Source organism: Nerophis lumbriciformis, linkage group LG36, assembly GCF_033978685.3.
Source record: "Nerophis lumbriciformis linkage group LG36, RoL_Nlum_v2.1, whole genome shotgun sequence".
Lineage (NCBI taxonomy): Eukaryota > Metazoa > Chordata > Actinopteri > Syngnathiformes > Syngnathidae > Nerophis > Nerophis lumbriciformis.
Genome location: NC_084583.2, coordinates 21,857,076 through 21,878,616, shown reverse-complemented (window position 1 = coordinate 21,878,616; position 21,541 = coordinate 21,857,076). Strand labels below are relative to the sequence as shown.

At 38.4% G+C, this 21,541-nt stretch overlaps 1 protein-coding gene across 1 annotated transcript in view; it reads right to left on the bottom strand.

Moving 5' to 3' along the window:
* Positions 1–267: 267 nt before the first annotated feature.
* The window catches only part of rnf20 (ring finger protein 20, E3 ubiquitin protein ligase), a 53,780-nt gene continuing 32,506 nt past the window's right edge, over positions 268–21,541 (bottom strand). The window contains exons 20-22 of the mRNA XM_061930643.1: positions 15,187–15,327; positions 4,997–5,101; positions 268–692 (exon numbers count right to left, since the gene is read on the bottom strand). Of these exons, the coding sequence (XP_061786627.1) occupies positions 516–692; positions 4,997–5,101; positions 15,187–15,327 (423 nt within the window). The 3' untranslated portion in view covers positions 268–515. The remainder of the gene's footprint in view (positions 693–4,996; positions 5,102–15,186; positions 15,328–21,541) is intronic.

The window sequence follows — 21,541 nt, the reverse complement described above, 5'->3', positions numbered from 1 at the left end:
GCTATGGCTCGAAGAACCCGTATGTAGCTCAGTTGCCCGGATGTCGGCCCTGCCCCATAGACATGGGGATCTTGAAGAGGCCACGAAGTGCATTCTGGGAAATGTAGTCTTTTACCCCCCATAGCTGTTGCAGCTTCGTCGGAAATAATTTAACTGATGAAAACGAGGGCGCAATTTTAGGCTTTAGTCTCAAGATTTCAGTACAATTTTTCAGCAGTTTTCAGAGAGGAATACTAAAAAAAAGAAACAGCAACAAGTAGACAAACATTACACATTCACACGTTCATTGCAATGCTGCTAATCCTTTGTGTGTGACTGCCTTGTTTTAAGGCCACATACAAATTCAGTCAGTAAAAAAAACAATCACCTAAAAGCTAAGTATTAACGCCTTCAGTTCAGTTTGAGGCCGGACAAATACAGTAGAGCCGTTTTCAACACAAAAGAGGAGAACAAGTGCTGCGGGCAGCATCTGCACTACACTGCTTGTCGTCTTCCTGCCTCACATTAAGGGTGGACTAGCCAATGTAGATGCGATGAAAGTCGTTGGCCCCGAATGCGGCGTTGCACTTGGGGCATTTCCTCTGGCGCGTGTCGTAGCGTGTCTTGACGCACTCGAAGCAGAAGACGTGGAAGCACTTTGTCAGGACGGCGTCCTTCACCCGGGAGTTGCAACAAGGACACGTTAGCCGGGCCTGGGGGGAGGCAGAGAGAGAGCGGAGGTTGTTTTGTACTCAGATGAATGGTATTAATGGCTGCACAGAAATATCTAGGACAGCAAGGGAGGTTATGGGATCATACTGAGTGGCATTCAAGCTCAAGCGTCTCAAAGCACGGCACCATTTGACTGTTTGTTAACTTTGGAGTGAAAAGTAAATAGTAGGGTTGTCCCAACACTAATATTTTGATACCGGTACAAAAATGTATTTTGATACCGCTACCAAAATCATACCTGCCAACTTTTGAAATCAGAAAAACCTAGTAGCCAGGGTCCAGGGGCCGCAGGCCCTGGTAGGTCCAGGACAAAGTCCTGGTGGTGGGTTCAGGCTTCGCCCCCACGACGCAAAATGATTATTAGCATTCAGACAGGTTAAAATGTTGCTAAAACCATCACTTTTCTATCAGTCACAGTGACTTTTCAAAACAAAAATATTACAGCAAAAATCATATGGGTTGATTGACATGTTTATTCTGTAAGCTAACTTCAATAGTTTGAAATTATTTTGACAGTTAATGCCAGTTATCCTGTCAACCTTTCACAAGACTTCAATTTGTTAATTGAAAGTATAAACAGTATAAACACTTTTTACAGTAAACAAATGGTAAAACAGTACTAAACAATTCCATTTAAAAAAAAAAATTGGTGACATTATTAACTTTCTGTCCAAGCTTGTATAATCTACTGCCTTGTTCAATTGTAAAAAATATTCTGTGCCTAAAATTCACATTTCTATCACAATGATCATACTGTAAACATGGTAAGCTAACTTCATTAAAATTAATAGTCCTGTCAATAGCATGGAATTACAATTCAAATGTAGGTTTTTTGTAAGCCTTTCAAAAGAATTCAAAATATGAAAAATTAATGAAAATGAATTCAAGCCATCAGACACTTGAAAAGTGGCACATCACATCTCTAATGTAATCATTTGAACTTTTCAACAGAAATAGCACTGCAAAAATATTAAGGACATACTTCTGTATTTTGGTAGTTATGCTGTCAACATTTAACAAGATTTCTTCAACTTGGACTTGAAAGCATAAATAGTACAAACACTTTTAACAGTATAACAGTACTAAACAATTCCAATAGATAACATTGGTGTCATTACCTTTTTGTGGCTAAAATCCAAATGTATTCTATCAGATTGATCATACTGCAAAAATGATATGGTAACTTTATGATAAGTTTACTTGAAGTGGCATAAAACACTGAAAGTGATTGTTCCTATAACCCCTTTGTTTTAAATGTTTTATGCCACTTCAAGTTGTCAAAGACGTGCTGTGAAATACAGTCGACAGGATTGCGCACCAAACACGAAGCAAGGCCAAAGGGCATGCATGGTGCAGGAGAACAAAGGACTTCTTTCATTTAAGGTTTGTGATAAACCATCAAACTCATTCGTTAAAAGGACTCTATAGTAATATAAAGTGAGTTTTTCTGGACATTATCATGCAAGAAAAGTTTATTTTTGGGACCGCGATCACCGCGTAATGATTTTTAAAGGTTGCATTACAAACATTTAACTGTCCCGTGTGATTGGAAGTCCATGCTCAATTATTGCCTCCGTAAATAAAACTTCGGCATTTATCACATCCAAAGAATCTGTTTGGGCGACGAAAAACGTTGAAAGTTTTCCACTTGTATCGCTAGCAACGGCATTAGACTTGTGTTTTTTTGTCCCAACGTGGTCTTTTACATCGCTAATTCCTCCGTGTCCGATCGAAAAATCTTGTCTGCACAAGGTGCAATTCGCGTAGTTTTCACCCTTTTTTTTTTCATTAATGAAAAACCGTATTTTTTATCACTGCAACCGTAACCCGGAATAGGTTGATGAAAACTGTACTAATTACGGGAAAACCGGAGTAGTTGGCAGGTATGCATATGTTTCTTATAGCAATATATAAAGGGTCCTAATTTAGCTGCTGACGTAGTGAAGTGAATTATTTTTATACAGCGCTTTCCTCTCGTGACTCAAAGCGCTTTACATAATGAAAACCAATATCTAAGTTACATTTAAAGCAGTGTGGGTGGCACTGGGAGCAGGTGGGTAAAGTGTCTTGCCCAAGGACGCAACGGCAGTGACTAGGATGGCAGAAGCTGGGATCGAACCTGGAACCCTCATGTTGCTGGCACGGCCACTCTACCAACCGAGCTATACCGCAGTAACATATGTAATTGTCCATTCTATTATTATTATGTCAAAATTAGTAAGGACAAGAAGAAAATGAATTATTAATCTACTTGTTAATATCTGCTTACTTTCTCTTTTAACATGTTCTATCTACACTTCTGTTAAAATGTAATAATCACTTATTCTTCTGTTTGATACTTTACATTAGTTTTGGATGATACCACAAATTTGGGTATCGATCCGATACCAAGTAGTTACAGTTATCATACAATAGTCATAATTTAAGTCCTCATGTGTCCAGGGACGTATTAACATAATATACTTTTTTTTTTTTTTAATAATTTGGTGATGCTAAAAAAATAGATGTAATCATAGTGGTATCGACTAGATACGCTCCTGTACTTGGTATCATTACAGTAGATGTTAGGTGTAGATCCACCCATGGCGTTTGTTTACATTGTGACGCCGGTGAGCTACAGTGTGTAGTGAAGCATGTTTAGCTATTCCTCGTCCTGCAGTGATAATGCTACTTGTAAGAAACTTACTTTATTTGTCGCCATGGAGGCCAGGATTAGTGATTTAGAAGTAGCTAAAACACTGCGGCTGGACGTTAGCCACTAGCTAGTTAGCCATGTCTTAAAGCACCTGAGGGTGTTTCAGTGTTATAACTTCACCTTTATCTTTTCTTTTTAGGCAAAAATGCATCCATTCTCCCTTTTCTGTCCACACACTGTGTCTGCTTGTAAGTACTCCGTGATTGTGCGCTGCCGAACATACTCCTCTGCTCGGAAAACCAGCGATGTCACAATGTGACGACGCGCCTTCATGCCCGTTAAAAAAAAAAGGGGAGGTGTTTTATACAACCTTTTTAGAGCCTGTATAGTACAGAGTATGATTAATTAGTATCACGGTACTATACTAGTACCGGTATACTGTACAACCCTAGTAAATAGTAGGGGTGTAACGTTACACAAAAATTTCAGTTCGGTACGTACCTCGGTTTAGAGGTCACGGTTCGGTTCATTTTCGGTACAATAAGAAAACAACAAAATATAAATTTTTTGGTTATTTATTTACCAAATTTGTAAACAATGGCTTTATCCTTTTAACATTGGGAACACTATAATAATTCTGCCCACGTTAATCAACATTAAACTGCCTCAAGTTGTTGCTCAGATTAAATAAAATGACAAAACTTTTCTTCTACATATAAAAAGTGCAACATTAAACAGTTTCAAGTCAACTCATCATGCTTAATTTATTACAGCATTTGGGAAGCCTGTAGTTTTTTATTTTTATTATGTAAATGTTATATTTTCATCAACATGTGATAGCAGGGACCCTGCCATTCAAAACTAGGCTGCTGCATTACTAATGATTCATGTAACTATAGCTAAAAAAAAAATAGTACAATAGCAATAGGAGAGACTATTCATCCCTGAACACCATGGAGTTCATGTAGGCTTAATGATGCACTTACATTATTATATCAACTATCAGAGACAGAAACTCTTCATTTAACATAATGTCCTTTTTTGCTGCTTCAACACAGCTCAATCAACACAGAAAAAGGTAAAGTGAAATGACAGACAGGGCTTTGCTGTCCGTAACACACACACACACACTCACACGCACACGCACACGCACACGCACACAAGCTAACGTTACGCTAAAAGCGAATGAGCCTTCACCTCAAGCCAGGACTGCGAGCGAGCTGAGCTGCCATTTATATTTCTAGAAGGTCAACGGGCTCATAGTGATGTTACTAGTAGTTGACTGGGAGGTGTTTATTATCATTTGGAGGGAGTCCGCTGCCTGATGCTTACCTGCTAAACGCTAAGCACTGACTACATGCGCTCTGAATACGCACTGCTGATTGGCTGTTACCGCTCTGTTTGTAACCAATCAGATGGTTGAGTGGGTGGGACAATGCTGGGTGTGTGTAGAGGACTGACAGAGACAGAGGCAGAAGGAAGCGGAGGCGGCTACTTAATATGTTCGTGTGGAAACTTGTTCGGTACATCTCCGAACCGAACCGAAACCCCTGTACCGAAACGGTTCAATACAAATACACGTATCGTTACACCCCTACTAAATAGTGAATAAAATAAAGGATTTGGCAGCTTTGCACCATGACAACTTACCTTATAGTCACTAATTTCTTCATTTAGGAGGTCGTCGCCATTGCTAATTTTCTCAGCGGGTTTCTTGGCCTTTTCGATCTTTCGCCTCAGTTTAGAGATGTCCTCCTAAAACAAAATATACAGCAATGTCATAGCTATTCTGTTCACTCAGGCGGCATCACATTGCATTTTGATGTCGCTGTTATGGAAATAAGATTCTCAACAACACAGGTGTCAAACTCAGTTGTGGCCTGCCACTTCATTTTATGTGGTCCTCGAAAGCCTGCAAATAATATGTATCAATAAAGTACTGTAACTTTTCTTACTAAATGTAATTCTTTCTTTCTATTTTGGGAGGAAAACAATATATGTACTCCATGTAATCGCAAATTATGTTAACTTAAATACCGTGTAATTATTCAAAAATATATTTTCAAACATTCAAACCATTTTTTTTAAATAGAAATAAATACTAATAATAATGATTTCAAAGCAAGTTATCCATCAAATTGTGCAATGTAAAAGTAGCAATAGATTTCATGGTCAAATTGTGAAATGTACTGTGGTTTTTACAGCATTTTTCTTTAAATGAAAAAAAACAGTACGGTACTTTTTTTCATTGTAAAACTGTGGTGCCTTTTTGGCATTTACAGTAATACACCCAAAAATCTACAGTTGTTGATTTGCGGTTAAAAAACAACCCAAAAACTGTCAGCTCAGGTGCCAAGATTTTACTATAAAATTGCATTTTTTTTTTAAATTTACCTTAAAAAAACAAATGTAAATTTTACAGTAATATTCTGCCAACTAAGCGGCCTTTTTTTTTTTTTTACCATAAAAACAGCAATACTGTTTTTTCATTTACAGTAATATATACTACATTTTGAGGTGAAATTATTGCAATTTACCATATTTTTTTGACATTTTAGTTTAAAAAATATATACTAATAAAATGCATTTGACACATCTACTCTACAAAATACACTGCATGATATGCTGCTTGCCTCGCTGAGTGAAATAAATAAAGTGCGCACTAATCTGCAGACGAATAGAGGTAAACTAACATGTTGTAATGAGCTTACTTGTGGGGGAAAAAAATCCAGATTTATTTTGCAGGTCAAATCGAAGGCCAAAGAAAACTAAGGCAGCGCTAGACAAATCACTTGTGTTGCCATCTATTTGGACAATAATGGTTGTGTTTTAACTTATTTTCAATAATGCTGAGACACGAGGCAGTACGGCTGGACGATTATAGCAAAAATAATAACCACACATTATTTTGATTGATATTGTAATAATGAATAACACGATTGTTCATTAATTTAAAAACATGAGTATTTATTGTGCTACCAGCACTTTACTTTAAATGTAGTTTAAAAAAAACTGAGATAAATTAGTAACAAATAAACAAGTAAAACAATAAGCATCATAGACACGATTTAAATTATAGCAATATAAAAAACTATAAAATGTAACTTTTACGTTTTGTTTTTAATTCTTTTTTTTTTACCTTCTACACTTATTTTAGCACCATAGAGTGCATGCTATTTGCGTCAATTACATTGCGTAGGATTAATTACATTGAATGTACCGGTAATAAGATGTTTGTTAATAAATGCAAAAATTCCCACATTTATTGGTGGAAACCAAATTTTGTTGAACTTGTGAAATGACAATAAAGATCCATCCAAAACATCTTTGGAAAATTTTGACCAGTATTTTAGGTCAAAGCATAATAATAATTGTGTAAATGTATCAATAAGTGCTTTAAGTACATTATGCGCGTGTAAAGTATTTTTTTTGAAACCTTTATTTTGTTAGACTTAGACAAACTTTAATGATCCACAAGGGAAATTGTTCCACACAGTAGCTCAGTTACAAAAGATGGAAAGGATAATGCACACAAGGGCACAAGAAGAGGGCGAGAAAAAAAAGGTATAAAAGTAGACTAAAAATGTACCATAGTAGCAATATATGTAATATTTCCATATTATATATACAGTATATAATATATACTATATTATTATATTATATTACATATACATTATACCGTATTTTCCGCACTATAAGCCGCACCTAAAAACCACAAATTTTCACAAAAGCTGACAGTGCGGCTTATAACCCGGTGCGCCTTATATATGGATTAATATAAATATTTATTTTCATAAAGTTTCGGTCTCGCAACTACGGTAAACAGCCGCCATCTTTTTTCCCCGTAGAAGAGGAAGCGCTTCTTCTTCTATGGTAAGCAACTGCCAAGGTAAGCACCCACCCCCGTAGAAGAGGAAGCGCTTCTTCTTCTACGGTAAGCAACCACCCGCCCCCATAGAAGAAGAAGCGCGCGGGTATTACGTTTCATTTCCTTTGTGTGTTCCATGTTGATATACGACTCCATGCGCGCCCACATCACAGATGGTGTCAAAAAACAAGTGAAGCACACAAATACAACACTCGCCGTCATTCCGGGTGGATTAACCAAAGAACTCCAACCGCTCGATATTGGTGTCAACAGGGCATTTAAAGCACGACTGCGAACGGCGTGGGAACAATGGATGACCGAAGGCGAACACACCTTCACTAAGACAGGGAGACAGCGCCGGACGACATACGCCAACATCTGCCAGTGGATCGTAAATGCCTGGGCGGATATTTCGGTCACAACTGTGGTCCGAGCTTTCCGGAAGGCAATGACTTCGACGAGACGGAGCCGGCCATTTTGGATCCCGTATTCGCCCAACTTTTTAATTCGGACACGGAAGGAGAAGAATTCGAGGGATTTATGAATGAAGAATAACTTCAGAAAGTGAGCGTTATGTTTATTTTGTGTGTTGTGACATTAACGTTCGAGCAACATTAAGTTATTGATGTTATTGCTCTGCACTATTTTGAATTTTACTATGTTTGTGATTGCACATTTGCACATTACCGTACATTTTGGGAGTGAACAGAGTTGTTAGAACGCTGGTTTTTAATATATTATTAAAGTTTGACTGACCTATCTGACTGTTTTTTTGACATTCCCTTTAGCGCAGTTAGATGCGGCTTATAACACGGGGCGGCTTATAGGTGGACAAAGTTTTGAAATATGCCGTTCATTGAAGGCGCGGCTTATAACCCAGGGCGCCTTATGGTGCGGAAAATACGGTATAACAAATCCCAATTACCATGTACAATATTACAGGATATGTAACAGCTGCAGCAAAAAAAGGGCAGCATAAAATAAAGAGTAGATCCAGCAGAAATTATACATTATAAACAAAGAGAGGCAATAGAAGCGGTCAGGTAATAGGCAAACATCATCTATTGCTGTGTGGCTGTTTCAAGGGGCCGTATCAAGATTGAATAGTTCAGGACAGGGCGGTTGAGTGTGTCGGGGGATGAATGAACACATTATTTTCACAAACAAATGTTCCTTCTCCTCACAATAACATTTCACTCACATTTATGTCAATTTCCCTAATATTCTGGTTTTAATTATGTGACTCTGTCCGGGTTACGTGAACGCACGCGGAAATCATATGCCTTTTTTTGTCGAGTGATTATTGATTATGCATATTAGCGCTTTGTCAAATAAAACGTAGCAACCATGGCGAGATCCTAAACTTTGAGTAGATGTGGATTTGTTTTCACTTATTTGTTCCTCATCTGTTTCACTGTTATAAGCTCCGGAATTTGCATGCACAATTATTATATTTTCTTAATCGTGAGAAGCCACAATCAAAATTTGATTAATTGTAAAGCCCTACGTGACAGTATCAAACGAAAACTAGGTGAGTGCATGTACGTGTCAGGCTTTTTGTAGGCTCTTTTTGCTTTGCCGGGTCTGAAAATAAACTACATCTCCCATAATCCACTGTGGAGCACAGTAAAGGAGAGCGAGACGGAAGCAGGAAGTGAAGTGTGTTCAACTTCGTAGTCAATAAGAGGAATTGATTTTTTTTCAAAACAACTGAGTTTAAGTTGCTAACAATAGGAGGAATAGTTTTTTTTTCAAAATAACTGAGTTGAAGTTGCCAACAAACAGACAAACCAACCCTGGCAAAAACAAAACGCGCCATGTTCGCCTGGAGCAAAGACAAAACAGACTGCCTCAATGCGCTCTGGGCTGAGGGAAAGCAACTACTGCACACCCAAGCTACTCGATAAGCTACCATCACCCGGAAGAAATTACGCCAGTCAAGCTCAACGTCAATTTGTGAGGTATTTACATTATTGAAAGTCAAAATGTCAGTTAACATTTCTGAGAAACTGCATTTTCCAATCGGATTTAAAATTGTCCACTGTAGAGGACTCAAAGTAAAAGTTGAGAAACACAGTGGATGTTCTATGGCGTCACATTAGTGCCAAAAATCCGAGCGCATAAAAACTGTTATCGCGCGCTGATTCTCCACTTCGTGCGCGACACCCTTTTGCGCGCGCGTGGTGCCTTTTTGCGCGCGCGCGGTGCCTTTTTGCGTGCGCGTGGTGCCTTTCTGCGCGCGCGCGATGCCTTTCTGCGCGCTCTCTGTGTACTCCTGGCATCTCTCCTTGCGCTCTCATGTTTCTTTTTGGCACTTTGGGGGCGGGTATGCTTAGACGGCCCCTTCTTTCTGATTGGTCAGGCGAAAAATGCTGACAAATGCTCAGAGCCAATCAGAAGTATAGCAGGGCGGGTCATCGTCAATATGTATCAAGATTTACGGAGGTAGAAGTGGATAAAAAAAAATGTCGCGCGCTGATGAAGGTTATTTCATACCACATAAACACAATACAGGGTAATACAAAATGTGACCCAAATAAATAATAAGACAACAAACACCATAATCACATCTTTCAGCCAGAACTGGTCCACCAGCAATAACATTATTTTATATTTTCACTTCTTCTTGAACATTTGTTTTCTAATTTATGGAATTTCTTTTGATTCAGCCATATAATTAATAAAATAATCTTTGAATTTTGTTTTTAAAATGTTAAAAATAGCTTTTAATAATGTATTCTGAAACAGTTTAAAATAATCAGAGAACTGACTAACACTGACCCTACACAACTATGTTGCACAATTAAGTCTTTTTTTTTTTTCAAGCGAAAGAGGTAATTTCAACAGGTACAGCATCCTATGTCATATCTACATGTAATAAGATTTGTAACAAGGCAAACCGTTTGTAAATTGGTCGAAAATCGAGCAAGTTATGGTAATTAAGTAGTACATGTACCATTGACATCAATGTAATGATTGAGGCTAGATGTCCGAGGTAAGATGGCTACCAATCATTCTCCAGTGTAGCAACGTTGTAGCCATCTTACCTGTTGAAATTACCTCTTTCGCTTTAAAAAAAAAAAACGACTTAATTGTGCAACATAGTTGTGTAGAGTCAGTGTTAGTCAGTTCTCTGATTATTTTAAACTGTTTCAGAATACATTATTAAAAGCTATTTTTAACATTTTAAAAACACAATTCAAAGATTATTTCATTAATTTTATGGCTGAATCAAAAGAAATTCCATAAATTAGAAAACAAATGTTCAAGAAGAAGTGAAAATATAAAATAATGTTATTGCTGGTGGACCAGTTCTGGCTGAAAGATGTGATTATGGTGTTTGTTGTCTTATTATTTATTTGGGTCACATTTTGTATTACCCTGTATTGTGTTTATGTGGTATGAAATAACCTTCATCAGCGCGCGACATTTTTTTTATCCACTTCTACCTCCGTAAACCTTGATACATATTGACGATGACCCGCCCTGCTATACTTCTGATTGGCTCTGAGCATTTGTCAGCATTTTTCGCCTGACCAATCAGAAAGAAGGGGCCGTCTAAGCATACCCGCCCCCAAAGTGCCAAAAAGAAACATGAGAGCGCAAGGAGAGATGCCAGGAGTACACAGAGAGCGCGCAGAAAGGCGTCGCGCGCGCGCAGAAAGGCACCACGCGCACGCAAAAAGGCACCGCACGCGCACAGAAAGGCACCGCGCGCGCGCAAAAAGGCACCACGCGCGCGCAAAAGGGTGTCGCGCACGCGCGCACGAAGTGGAGAATCAGCGCGCGATAACAGTTTTTATGCGCTCGGATTTTTGGCACTAATGTGACGCCATAATGTTCCTCCACAATTCGACACCCTTTTGCGCGCGCGCGGTGCCTTTTTGCGTGCGCGTGGTGCCTTTCTGCGCGCGCGCGACGCCTTTCTGCGCGCTCTCTGTGTACTCCTGGCATCTCTCCTTGCGCTCTCATGTTTCTTTTTTGGACTTTGGGGGCGGGTATGCTTAGACGGCCCCTTCTTTCTGATTGGTCAGGCGAAAAATGCTGACAAATGCTCAGAGCCAATCAGAAGTATAGCAGGGCGGGTCATCGTCAATATGTATCAAGATTTACGGAGGTAGAAGTGGATAAAAAAAAAATGTCGCGCGCTGATGAAGGTTATTTCATACCACATAAACACAATACAGGGTAATACAAAATGTGACCCAAATAAATAATAAGACAACAAACACCATAATCACATCTTTCAGCCAGAACTGGTCCACCAGCAATAACATTATTTTATATTTTCACTTCTTCTTGAACATTTGTTTTCTAATTTATGGAATTTCTTTTGATTCAGCCATATAATTAATAAAATAATATTTGAATTTTGTTTTTAAAATGTTAAAAATAGCTTTTAATAATGTATTCTGAAACAGTTTAAAATAATCAGAGAACTGACTAACACTGACCCTACACAACTATGTTGCACAATTAAGTCTTTTTTTTTTTTTCAAGCGAAAGAGGTAATTTCAACAGGTACAGCATCCTATGTCATATCTACATGTAATAAGATTTGTAACAAGGCAAACCGTTTGTAAATTGGTCGAAAATCGAGCAAGTTATGGTAATTTAAGTAGTACATGTACCATTGACATCAATGTAATGATTGAGGCTAGATGTCCGAGGTAAGATGGCTACCAATCATTCTCCAGTGTAGCAACGTTGTAGCCATCTTACCTGTTGAAATTACCTCTTTCGCTTTAAAAAAAAAAAAAAGACTTAATTGTGCAACATAGTTGTGTAGAGTCAGTGTTAGTCAGTTCTCTGATTATTTTAAACTGTTTCAGAATACATTATTAAAAGCTATTTTTAACATTTTAAAAACACAATTCAAAGATTATTTCATTAATTTTATGGCTGAATCAAAAGAAATTCCATAAATTAGAAAACAAATGTTCAAGAAGAAGTGAAAATATAAAATAATGTTATTGCTGGTGGACCAGTTCTGGCTGAAAGATGTGATTATGGTGTTTGTTGTCTTATTATTTATTTGGGTCACATTTTGTATTACCCTGTATTGTGTTTATGTGGTATGAAATAACCATCAGCGCGCGACATTTTTTTTATCCACTTCTACCTCCGTAAATCTTGATACATATTGACGATGACCCGCCCTGCTATACTTCTGATTGGCTCTGAGCATTTGTCAGCATTTTTCGCCTGACCAATCAGAAAGAAGGGGCCGTCTAAGCATACCCGCCCCCAAAGTGCCAAAAAGAAACATGAGAGCGCGAGGAGAGATGCCAGGAGTACACAGAGCGCGCGCAGAAAGGCACCGCGCGCACAGAAAGGCACCACGCGCGCGCAAAAGGGTGTCGCGCGCGCACGAAGTGGAGAATCAGCGCGCGATAACAGTTTTTATGCGCTCGGATTTTTGGCACTAATGTGACGCCATAATGTTCCTCCACAATTCTTAGCACTTAAAAACGCTCGTTTGTAGAAATAAATATGATTGGTACATTTTAGCATTACGATTGGGTTAAATTACAGTAGGTGTGTTGATCCTAAACATTCCTGCCACTTCAATTTACACACTATGGCATTTTGAAGTCTTTTTTTTTTTTCAACATTTATCACGTGGCCTTAATACTGTGATAATATCGTACCGTGAAATTTTGATATTGTTACATCCCCAGTGGATAGTAAAATCTATACTGCTATTACGCTGTACACTGACTTACTTTTGGCCCCTTGAGAGAATACTGATTAAATGTGAGGATTGGACAATATTTTGTCTCTCTCAGAAAGCCTACCATATCCTTTGCCAGTCTAACCAGGTACACTGCAAAAAGTCAGTGTTCAAAAACAAGAAAAAAAAATTACAAAAATGAGGGGTATTTTATTTGAACTAAGCAAAATGATCTGCCAATAGAACAAGAACATTTGGCTTGTCAAGACTTTCCAAAACAAGTCCAATTAGCTAATCTCAATGGACCCAAAAATACCTTAAAATAAGTATATTCTCACTAATAACAAGTGCACTTTTCTTGGTAGAAAACAAACAAAAAAAAGAGACCTTTTTGCTCAATATGTTGAACAAATATTCGTAAATGCTAGTGCCATTATCTTGACATAATGATATTACATTTCTTGAAACCAGCAAACTGATACTAAAAACTAATGTATTGTTCTTAATGGAAAGGCAACGCTTGTTACTCTCGGGGTCTCCTAGCCGCTCAGGCAAATCATATTGTCTAAAAATGCATTTTTCCATCGATAACATGACATCATCGCGACAAGTGCGTGCTCTTCCAGTCAATTAGTGCGCATATACTGTATACAGCCCGGCCCCCGGTCAAATTTTTTTAAATTGTAATTTTGAAGATTTTATCGGAATGTGCATGAACTATCTCTTTTCAAAATTGTTTGAAATGTCTCATGTTAAATATTTAATTACTACCGTATTTTTCGGACTATAAGTCGCACCGGCCGAAAAAGCACAATAAAGAAGGAAAAAAACATTTATACGTCGCACTGGAGTATAAGTCGCATTTTTTGGGGAAATGTATTTGATAAAAGCCAACAGCAAGAATAGACATTTGAAAGGCAATTTAAAATAAATGAAGAATAGTGAACAACAGGCTGAATAAGTGTACGTTATATGAGGCATAAATAACCAACTGGTATGTTAATGTAACATATTATGGTAAGAGTCATTCAAATAACTAACATATAGAACATGCTATACGTTTACCAAACAATCTGTCACTCCTAATCGCTAAATCCCATGAAATCTTCCTCCCCGGTGTCGCCTCTGGTATGCGCCGTTTCCTTTTTCTGCTGCTCGATTGCCGTTCTCTGGTGCATATTTCACTACGTCCAGCTTGTAATCTGCAGTATATGATTTCCTTTTCGCTGCCATTTTAGTTCAGCCCTTCTCAGTTTTTAGAAGTTACCGCCAATGTTGATGTGATCCATTTTAATAGTGTGAAGTGAAGTGAGTTATATTTATATAGCGCTTTTCTCTAGTGACTCAAAGCGCTTTTACATAGTGAAACCCAATATCTAAGTTACATTTAAAGCAGTGTGGGTGGCACTGGGAGCAGGTGGGTAAAGTGTCTTGCCCAAGGACACAACGGCATTGAATAGGATGGCGGAAGCGGGGATCGAACCTGCAACCCTCAAGTTGCTGGCACGGCCACTCTACCAAATGAGCTATGCTGTCTTACCTATAGCTACGGCAGTAGCATATAGCAGTTAGCATCCCATGACCCACAATGCACTTCTGCCATGACCCTCCCCCGCCGAATTCTTATTGGTTGACGTGTGTGTGACGATTGCTGCCATTTGCTTCGTCTCTTACGCGAATTAGATAAATATTATTACTTGATATTTGACGGTAATGTGTTAATAATTTCACACATAAGTCGCTCCGGAGTATATGTCGCACCCCCGGCCAAACTATGATAAAAACTGCGACTTATAATCCGAAAAATACGGTAACTGTCAGTTTACTGTACTGTGCCAACTGTACTACTATATGAGTACGTATTTTCTATTGTTTCATTGAAAATAAAACTGCTAAGTCCATTTGGTGGTCATCTGTTTTAATTATAAGACACAATTTTGTCAAAATCATGATTTTTTTTCATGCTTGAAATAAGAAATGATTACTTTAAAAAAGTAGTTTTATACTTGTGAGTGTTGATGACACAGCTTTGCAACACTTGATATTCTAGTTTCAAGCATGTTTTACTCAATATAGGTCATCACATCTCAGCAACAAGCTGTAATATCTTACTGAGATCATTTAGGACCAAAACCCTTAAAACAAGTAAAACACTAACATAAAATCTGCTTAGTGAGAAGAATGATCTTATCAGACAGAAAATAAGCAAATATCAGCCTTATTTGACATATTTAATCTCCCTTAGATATAGTATCTCGTACGCTGGGATTGGAATCCCTTGAGTTTGTTGCGTGCTACCTGTGCTCGTCGGGCGTTGAACGACTCCTTCTCCCTGGAGATGCTGTTCTCTACCACCTCTTCTCTGACCACAACAAGCCTCTGCTGAACCTGCTCCAGCTGAGTTCGCACTTCCTCCGATAACATTGCCGACTCCTGGGCCTGGAGGACAACAACAGGGAAATAAGGGAAGCAAACATGACCGTCAAATCGTCAATGACTTTCATTTGAAACATTCCTCAAGCTTAGGTGAAGGCTTGTGCAGAAAGTTTAGTCATTCCTTTAGAAACTAGAAATCGACCGATATGGTATTTTCAGTAAAAGTTTTTTAAACATGTAAGTAGGGTTGTACAGTATAGCGGTACTAGTATAGTATCATGGTACTCATGAATCAAAAACAGTACTATACTCTGTTTGGAAAGTACCAGTTCGCCATATACAGGTAAAAGCCAGTAAATTAGAATATTTTGAAAAACTTAATTTATTTCAGTAATTGCATTCAAAAGGTGTAACTTGTACATTATATTTATTCATTGCACACAGACTGATGCATTCAAATGTTTATTTCATTTAATTTTGATGATTTGAAGTGGCAACAAATGAAAATCCAAAATTCTGTGTGTCACAAAATTAGAATATTACTTAAGGCTAATACAAAAAAGGGATTTTTAGAAATGTTGGCCAACTGAAAAGTATGAAAATGAAAAATATGAGCATGTACAATACTCAATACTTGGTTGGAGCTCCTTTTGCCTCAATTACTGCGTTAATGCGGCGTGGCATGGAGTCGATGAGTTTCTGGCACTGCTCAGGTGTTATGAGAGCCCAGGTTGCTCTGATAGTGGCCTTCAACTCTTCTGCGTTTTTGGGTCTGGCATTCTGCATCTTCCTTTTCACAATACCCCACAGATTTTCTATGGGGCTAAGGTCAGGGGAGTTGGCGGGCCAATTTAGAACAGAAATACCATGGTCCGTAAACCAGGCACGGGTAGATTTTGCGCTGTGTGCAGGCGCCAAGTCCTGTTGGAACTTGAAATCTCCATCTCCATAGAGCAGGTCAGCAGCAGGAAGCATGAAGTGCTCTAAAACTTGCTGGTAGACTGCTGCGTTGACCCTGGATCTCAGGAAACAGAGTGGACCGACACCAGCAGATGACATGGCACCCCAAACCATCACCCAACCATGCAAATTTTGCATTTCCTTTGGAAATCGAGGTCCCAGAGTCTGGAGGAAGACAGGAGAGGCACAGGATCCACGTTGCCTGAAGTCTAGTGTAAAGTTTCCACCATCAGTGATGGTTTGGGGTGCCATGTCATCTGCTGGTGTCGGTCCACTCTGTTTCCTGAGATCCAGGGTCAACGCAGCCGTCTACCAGCAAGTTTTAGAGCACTTCATGCTTCCTGCTGCTGACCTGCTCTATGGAGATGGAGATTTCAAGTTCCAACAGGACTTGGCGCCTGCACACAGCGCAAAATCTACCCGTGCCTGGTTTACGGACCATGGTATTTCTGTTCTAAATTGGCCCGCCAACTCCCCTGACCTTAGCCCCATAGAAAATCTGTGGGGTATTGTGAAAAGGAAGATGCAGAATGCCAGACCCAAAAACGCAGAAGAGTTGAAGGCCACTATCAGAGCAACCTGGGCTCTCATAACACCTGAGCAGTGCCAGAAACTCATCGACTCCATGCCACGCCGCATTAACGCAGTAATTGAGGCAAAAGGAGCTCCAACCAAGTATTGAGTATTGTACATGCTCATATTTTTCATTTTCATACTTTTCAGTTGGCCAACATTTCTAAAAATCCCTTTTTTGTATTAGCCTTAAGTAATATTCTAATTTTGTGACACACGGAATTTTGGATTTTCATTTGTTGCCACTTCAAATCATCAAAATTAAATGAAATAAACATTTGAATGCATCAGTCTGTGTGCAATGAATAAATATAATGTACAAGTTACACCTTTTGAATGCAATTACTGAAATAAATCAAGTTTTTCAAAATATTCTAATTTACTGGCTTTTACCTGTATATATTTTTTACAGGCATGACAGCACGTCGTCGTCTGCTGGTTTTACGAGCAGACGAGCATTTTCGGCAGCGCACAATCACGGAGTACTTACAAGTAGACACAGTGTGTAGACAGAAAGGGGAGAATGGACGTTTTTTGGCTTAAAAACTAACGATAAACAATATAACACTGAAACGCCCTCAGGAAGAGGTGATTTAAGACATGGCCAGCTAGCTAGTAGCGAACATCAATCCGCAGTGTTTTAGCTACTTCTAAATCACTAATCGTGGCCTCCGTGGCGACAAATAAAATACGTTTCTTACAAGTATCATCCCTGCAGGACGAGGAATATCTAAACATGCTTCACTGCACACCGTAGGAGGATGCAATAGCTCACCGGCAATGTAAACAATGCTATGGGTTAGGGGTGTAACGGTACACAAAAATTTCGGATCGGTACGTACCTCGGTTCAGAGGTCATGGTTTGGTACAGTAAGAAAACAACAACAAAATATACATTTTTTGGTTATTTATTTACCAAATTTGTAAACAATGGCTTTATCCTTTTAACATTGGGAACACTATAATAATTCTGCCCACGTTAATCAACATTAAACTGCCTCAAGTTGTTGCTCAGATTAAATACAATGACAAAACTTTTCTTCTATATATAAAAAATCAACTCATCATGCTTAATTTATTACAGCATTTGGGAAGCCTGTAGTTGATTTTTATTGTGTAAATGTTATATTTTTATCAACATGTGATAGCAGGGACCCTGCCATTCAAAAGTAGGCTGCTGCATTACTAATGATTCATGTAACTATAGCTGAAAAAAATTGTACAATAGCAATAGGAGAGACCACACACACACACACGCACACGCACACGCACACAGCAAAATGAGCTAACGCTACGCTAAAAGCTAATTAGCCTTCACCTCAAGCCAGGACTGCGAGCGAGCTGAGCTGCCTTTTATATTTCTAGAAGGTCAACGTGCTCATAGTGATGTTACTAGTAGTTGACTGGGAGGTGTTTATTATCATTTGGGGAGAGTCCGCTGCCTGATGCTTACCTGCTAAACGCATGCGCTCTGAATACACACTGCTGATTGGCTGTTACCGCTTTTTCTGTAACCAATCAGATGGTTGTGTGGGTGTGACAATGCTGGGTGCTGAGACAGAGGCAGAAGACGCAAAGCAGCTTGTTAAGACTTTTGCTTAGAAACTCGTTCGGTACACCTCCAAACCGAACCGAAACCCCCGTACCGATACGGTTCGATACAAATACCCGTATCGTTATACCCCTACCATGAGTGGATCTACACCTAGACATCTACTGTAATGATACCAAGTACAGGAGCGTATCTAGTCGATATTACTATGATTACATCGATATTTTTTTTAGCATCACAAAATCTTTTTTCCTTTTTTAAAAATGTATATTATCTTTATAAACTCAGGAAATATGTCCCTGGACACATGAGGACTTAAATTATGACCAATGTGTGATCCTGAAACTACGCGGATCGAGACCTAAATTGGTGGTATCATCCAAAACTAATGTAAAGTATCAAAGAAGAGAAGAATAAATGATTATTACATTTTAACAGAAGTGTAGATAGAACATGTTACAACAGAAAATAAGCAGATATCAACAGTAAATGAACAAGTGGATTAATAATATTTTTTTTACAGCTTGTCCTTCATAATTTTGACAAAATAATAGAATGAGAAATGACACAATATGTTACTGCATATTTCAGCAGCTAATTTAGGAGCCGTTGTTTGCTTACTTACTACAAAAAGACAAGTTGTCTTGTATGTTCACTATTTTATTTAAGGACACAATAGTTCTTTGATTGCAATAAGAAAGCTGTTTAATGGACCCTAAGATGTTTTGTTAAAATAAAGCCAACAATGCAATTTTTGTGTGGTCCTCTTTATTTCAAAAAGTATCAAAATACATTTTGGTACCGGTACCAAAATATTGGTATCGAGACAACCCTACATGGAAGTATGCGTCAGTAAACAGCTGGACAAGGCTTTAACCTCTTAAGGCCCAAGCTGTTTGTTTACATGCTTTTTTTTTATTTCTCTTTGCTATTTGGGCTTATTGGACCCTAATTAGAATAAAAACTAAGAATCATCTTTTGATATGATGTACTTAGTCCATAAGTACACAAACGTGTACTTCATGTTTAGTGACATGCTAATTCTTATTTTTACACTTTTTTTTTTCCAAATTCCATTGTATGTTATACTCTTCTGACACCACCAGATGGCAGTATAAGTGTCCACATAAGCGGCCATAAGACCCCAATTCAGTAGTGTACACAATTTTGGAAATAAGAGCTAAACGGTGCTGTCCACGCATGTGGCCACTACGCAGATGTTTTTTTTAAAACATCATTTGTTTAGGAAACATACAGTAGGATGAGTAGCGGTATAATGTTTTACGCGGCGCAAATGTTGTGGTTAATTTACCACTAAAAAATATCAGGGGATTTTACTAACACCTTTATTGCGTGCGCCTGAGAGGACTATCAACATTTGCATTTCAAAATATGGGAAACATTGTAAGGTTTCCTCCTGAGGAACCCTAAAATATAAGTCAATTCTGGGCTTCTTCATGTAGCGAGACATTTTTCAAGCTGACTGACTTTCTTTCTGGATGTTTAAGAAAGTGTGAAAATGCTGCCTCTTCTTTAAGTTAAAGTTAAAGTACCAATGATTGTCACACACACACGAGGTGTGGCGAAATTATTCTCTGCATTTGACCCATCAGCCTTGATCACCCCCCTGGGAGGTGAGGGGAGCAGTGAGCAGCAGCGGTGGCCGCACCCGGGAATCATTTTTGGTGATTTACTTATATTGTCATGCTCTGTCATGCCTTGTTTTTGGTTTTGTGGCATTTTTCCTGTGTTGGGGGTGTTTTCCTATTAAGCACTTTTATTTTGTATTGACCTTGGAGAAACGTGTAATTTAAAACATTTGTATGCACGTACAACACTTAAAACCTTTAGTATGTCAGTATGTGGACTTAAATTATGGAATGGATTAAGCAAATAAATCAATGTACTAATTTGATACAATTCAAGAAACTCTTCAAACTAAAAGTGTTTACAAAGTACAAAGAAGAAGAACTATGATAAACATTCTGAATTTATTCCATCCATCCATTTATTTTATAGATATTATTATTTATCTCACTATATGAAATATAACTTACTAATAATTTATTTTTAATGTTATTAATGATGGAGTTTATTGTGAATAAATTGAGAACAGGAAGTGAACAAAAGTGTTAGCAACTGCTTTGTAAAGGAAAAGGGGTAGAATTAAATAAGCTCTGCTTCTTCCTACTCTTTTTTGAACATGTTGGATATAGTGTATTGATTGATGTATTGTATTGTATTGATGTATCATGTTGTATACATGCATGTTCGAAATAAACTCAAACTCATTTCCTGTTCGGTTGGTGTTGTCGTGCAGCTGCTTCACTACGGCTACGGGTCTCATCATCGGCTGGTCATTAATAATTATTGTTCTCACCTGAGCCAAAGTATCAGAAGGCATGGCAAGACAGTTTCACAGCTTAGTTGGTGTGAGATTATTGTTTTGGTGTTCATGCTTCGCTACGTTGCTTTCCGCGTTCAACCTCCCTGCGCTTTTGGTGCACTCTCCCATTGCACACTTTTCTTTTGTATTTTTGAGCATTAAAGATTATTTTACCTCCACGCTGTTGCCGGCTGTCTATCTGCATCGCGTTATTTGTGAGAGACATGAAACAAAAACCTTTATGTAGGTGTGACTTAGACCTAGATTTCATAATAGTATATTCTCGGGCAAAAATCAACAGGAAGTTGGCAATTCCCCCTTCAAGACAAAAAAGTTCTAAAAACAGTCACTTTTGCCTCTTTGAGCTGTAATTTGACCCCCTTAACATGCTTCAAAACTCACCGAACTGAACACACACATCAGGACTGGCAAAAATTGTGATCTAATAAAAAAACCTAACCCCAAATCTCAAAATGCTCTAGCGCAATTTTTTAATGAAACGCACAAAAAACTGCTCCTCGGATGAAAAAACTGACAAAACTGCCTGTAACTCTCCCTGGGAAGTTCGGAGAGACATGAAACAAAAAACCTCTATGTAGATCTCACTTAGACCTACATTTCATAAATTGACAACCCCCAGCAAAAATCAAAGGAAGTTTGCTATTCCCCCTTCAAAACAAATTTTTTGTAAAAACCGGTCACCTTCCTTCAAAAACTATCTCCTCTGAGCGCGTTTGTCGTTTCGGCTTCAAACTAACACAGGAGAGAGATTAAACCCTTGTGTATAAAATAACAGAACAGCGTTT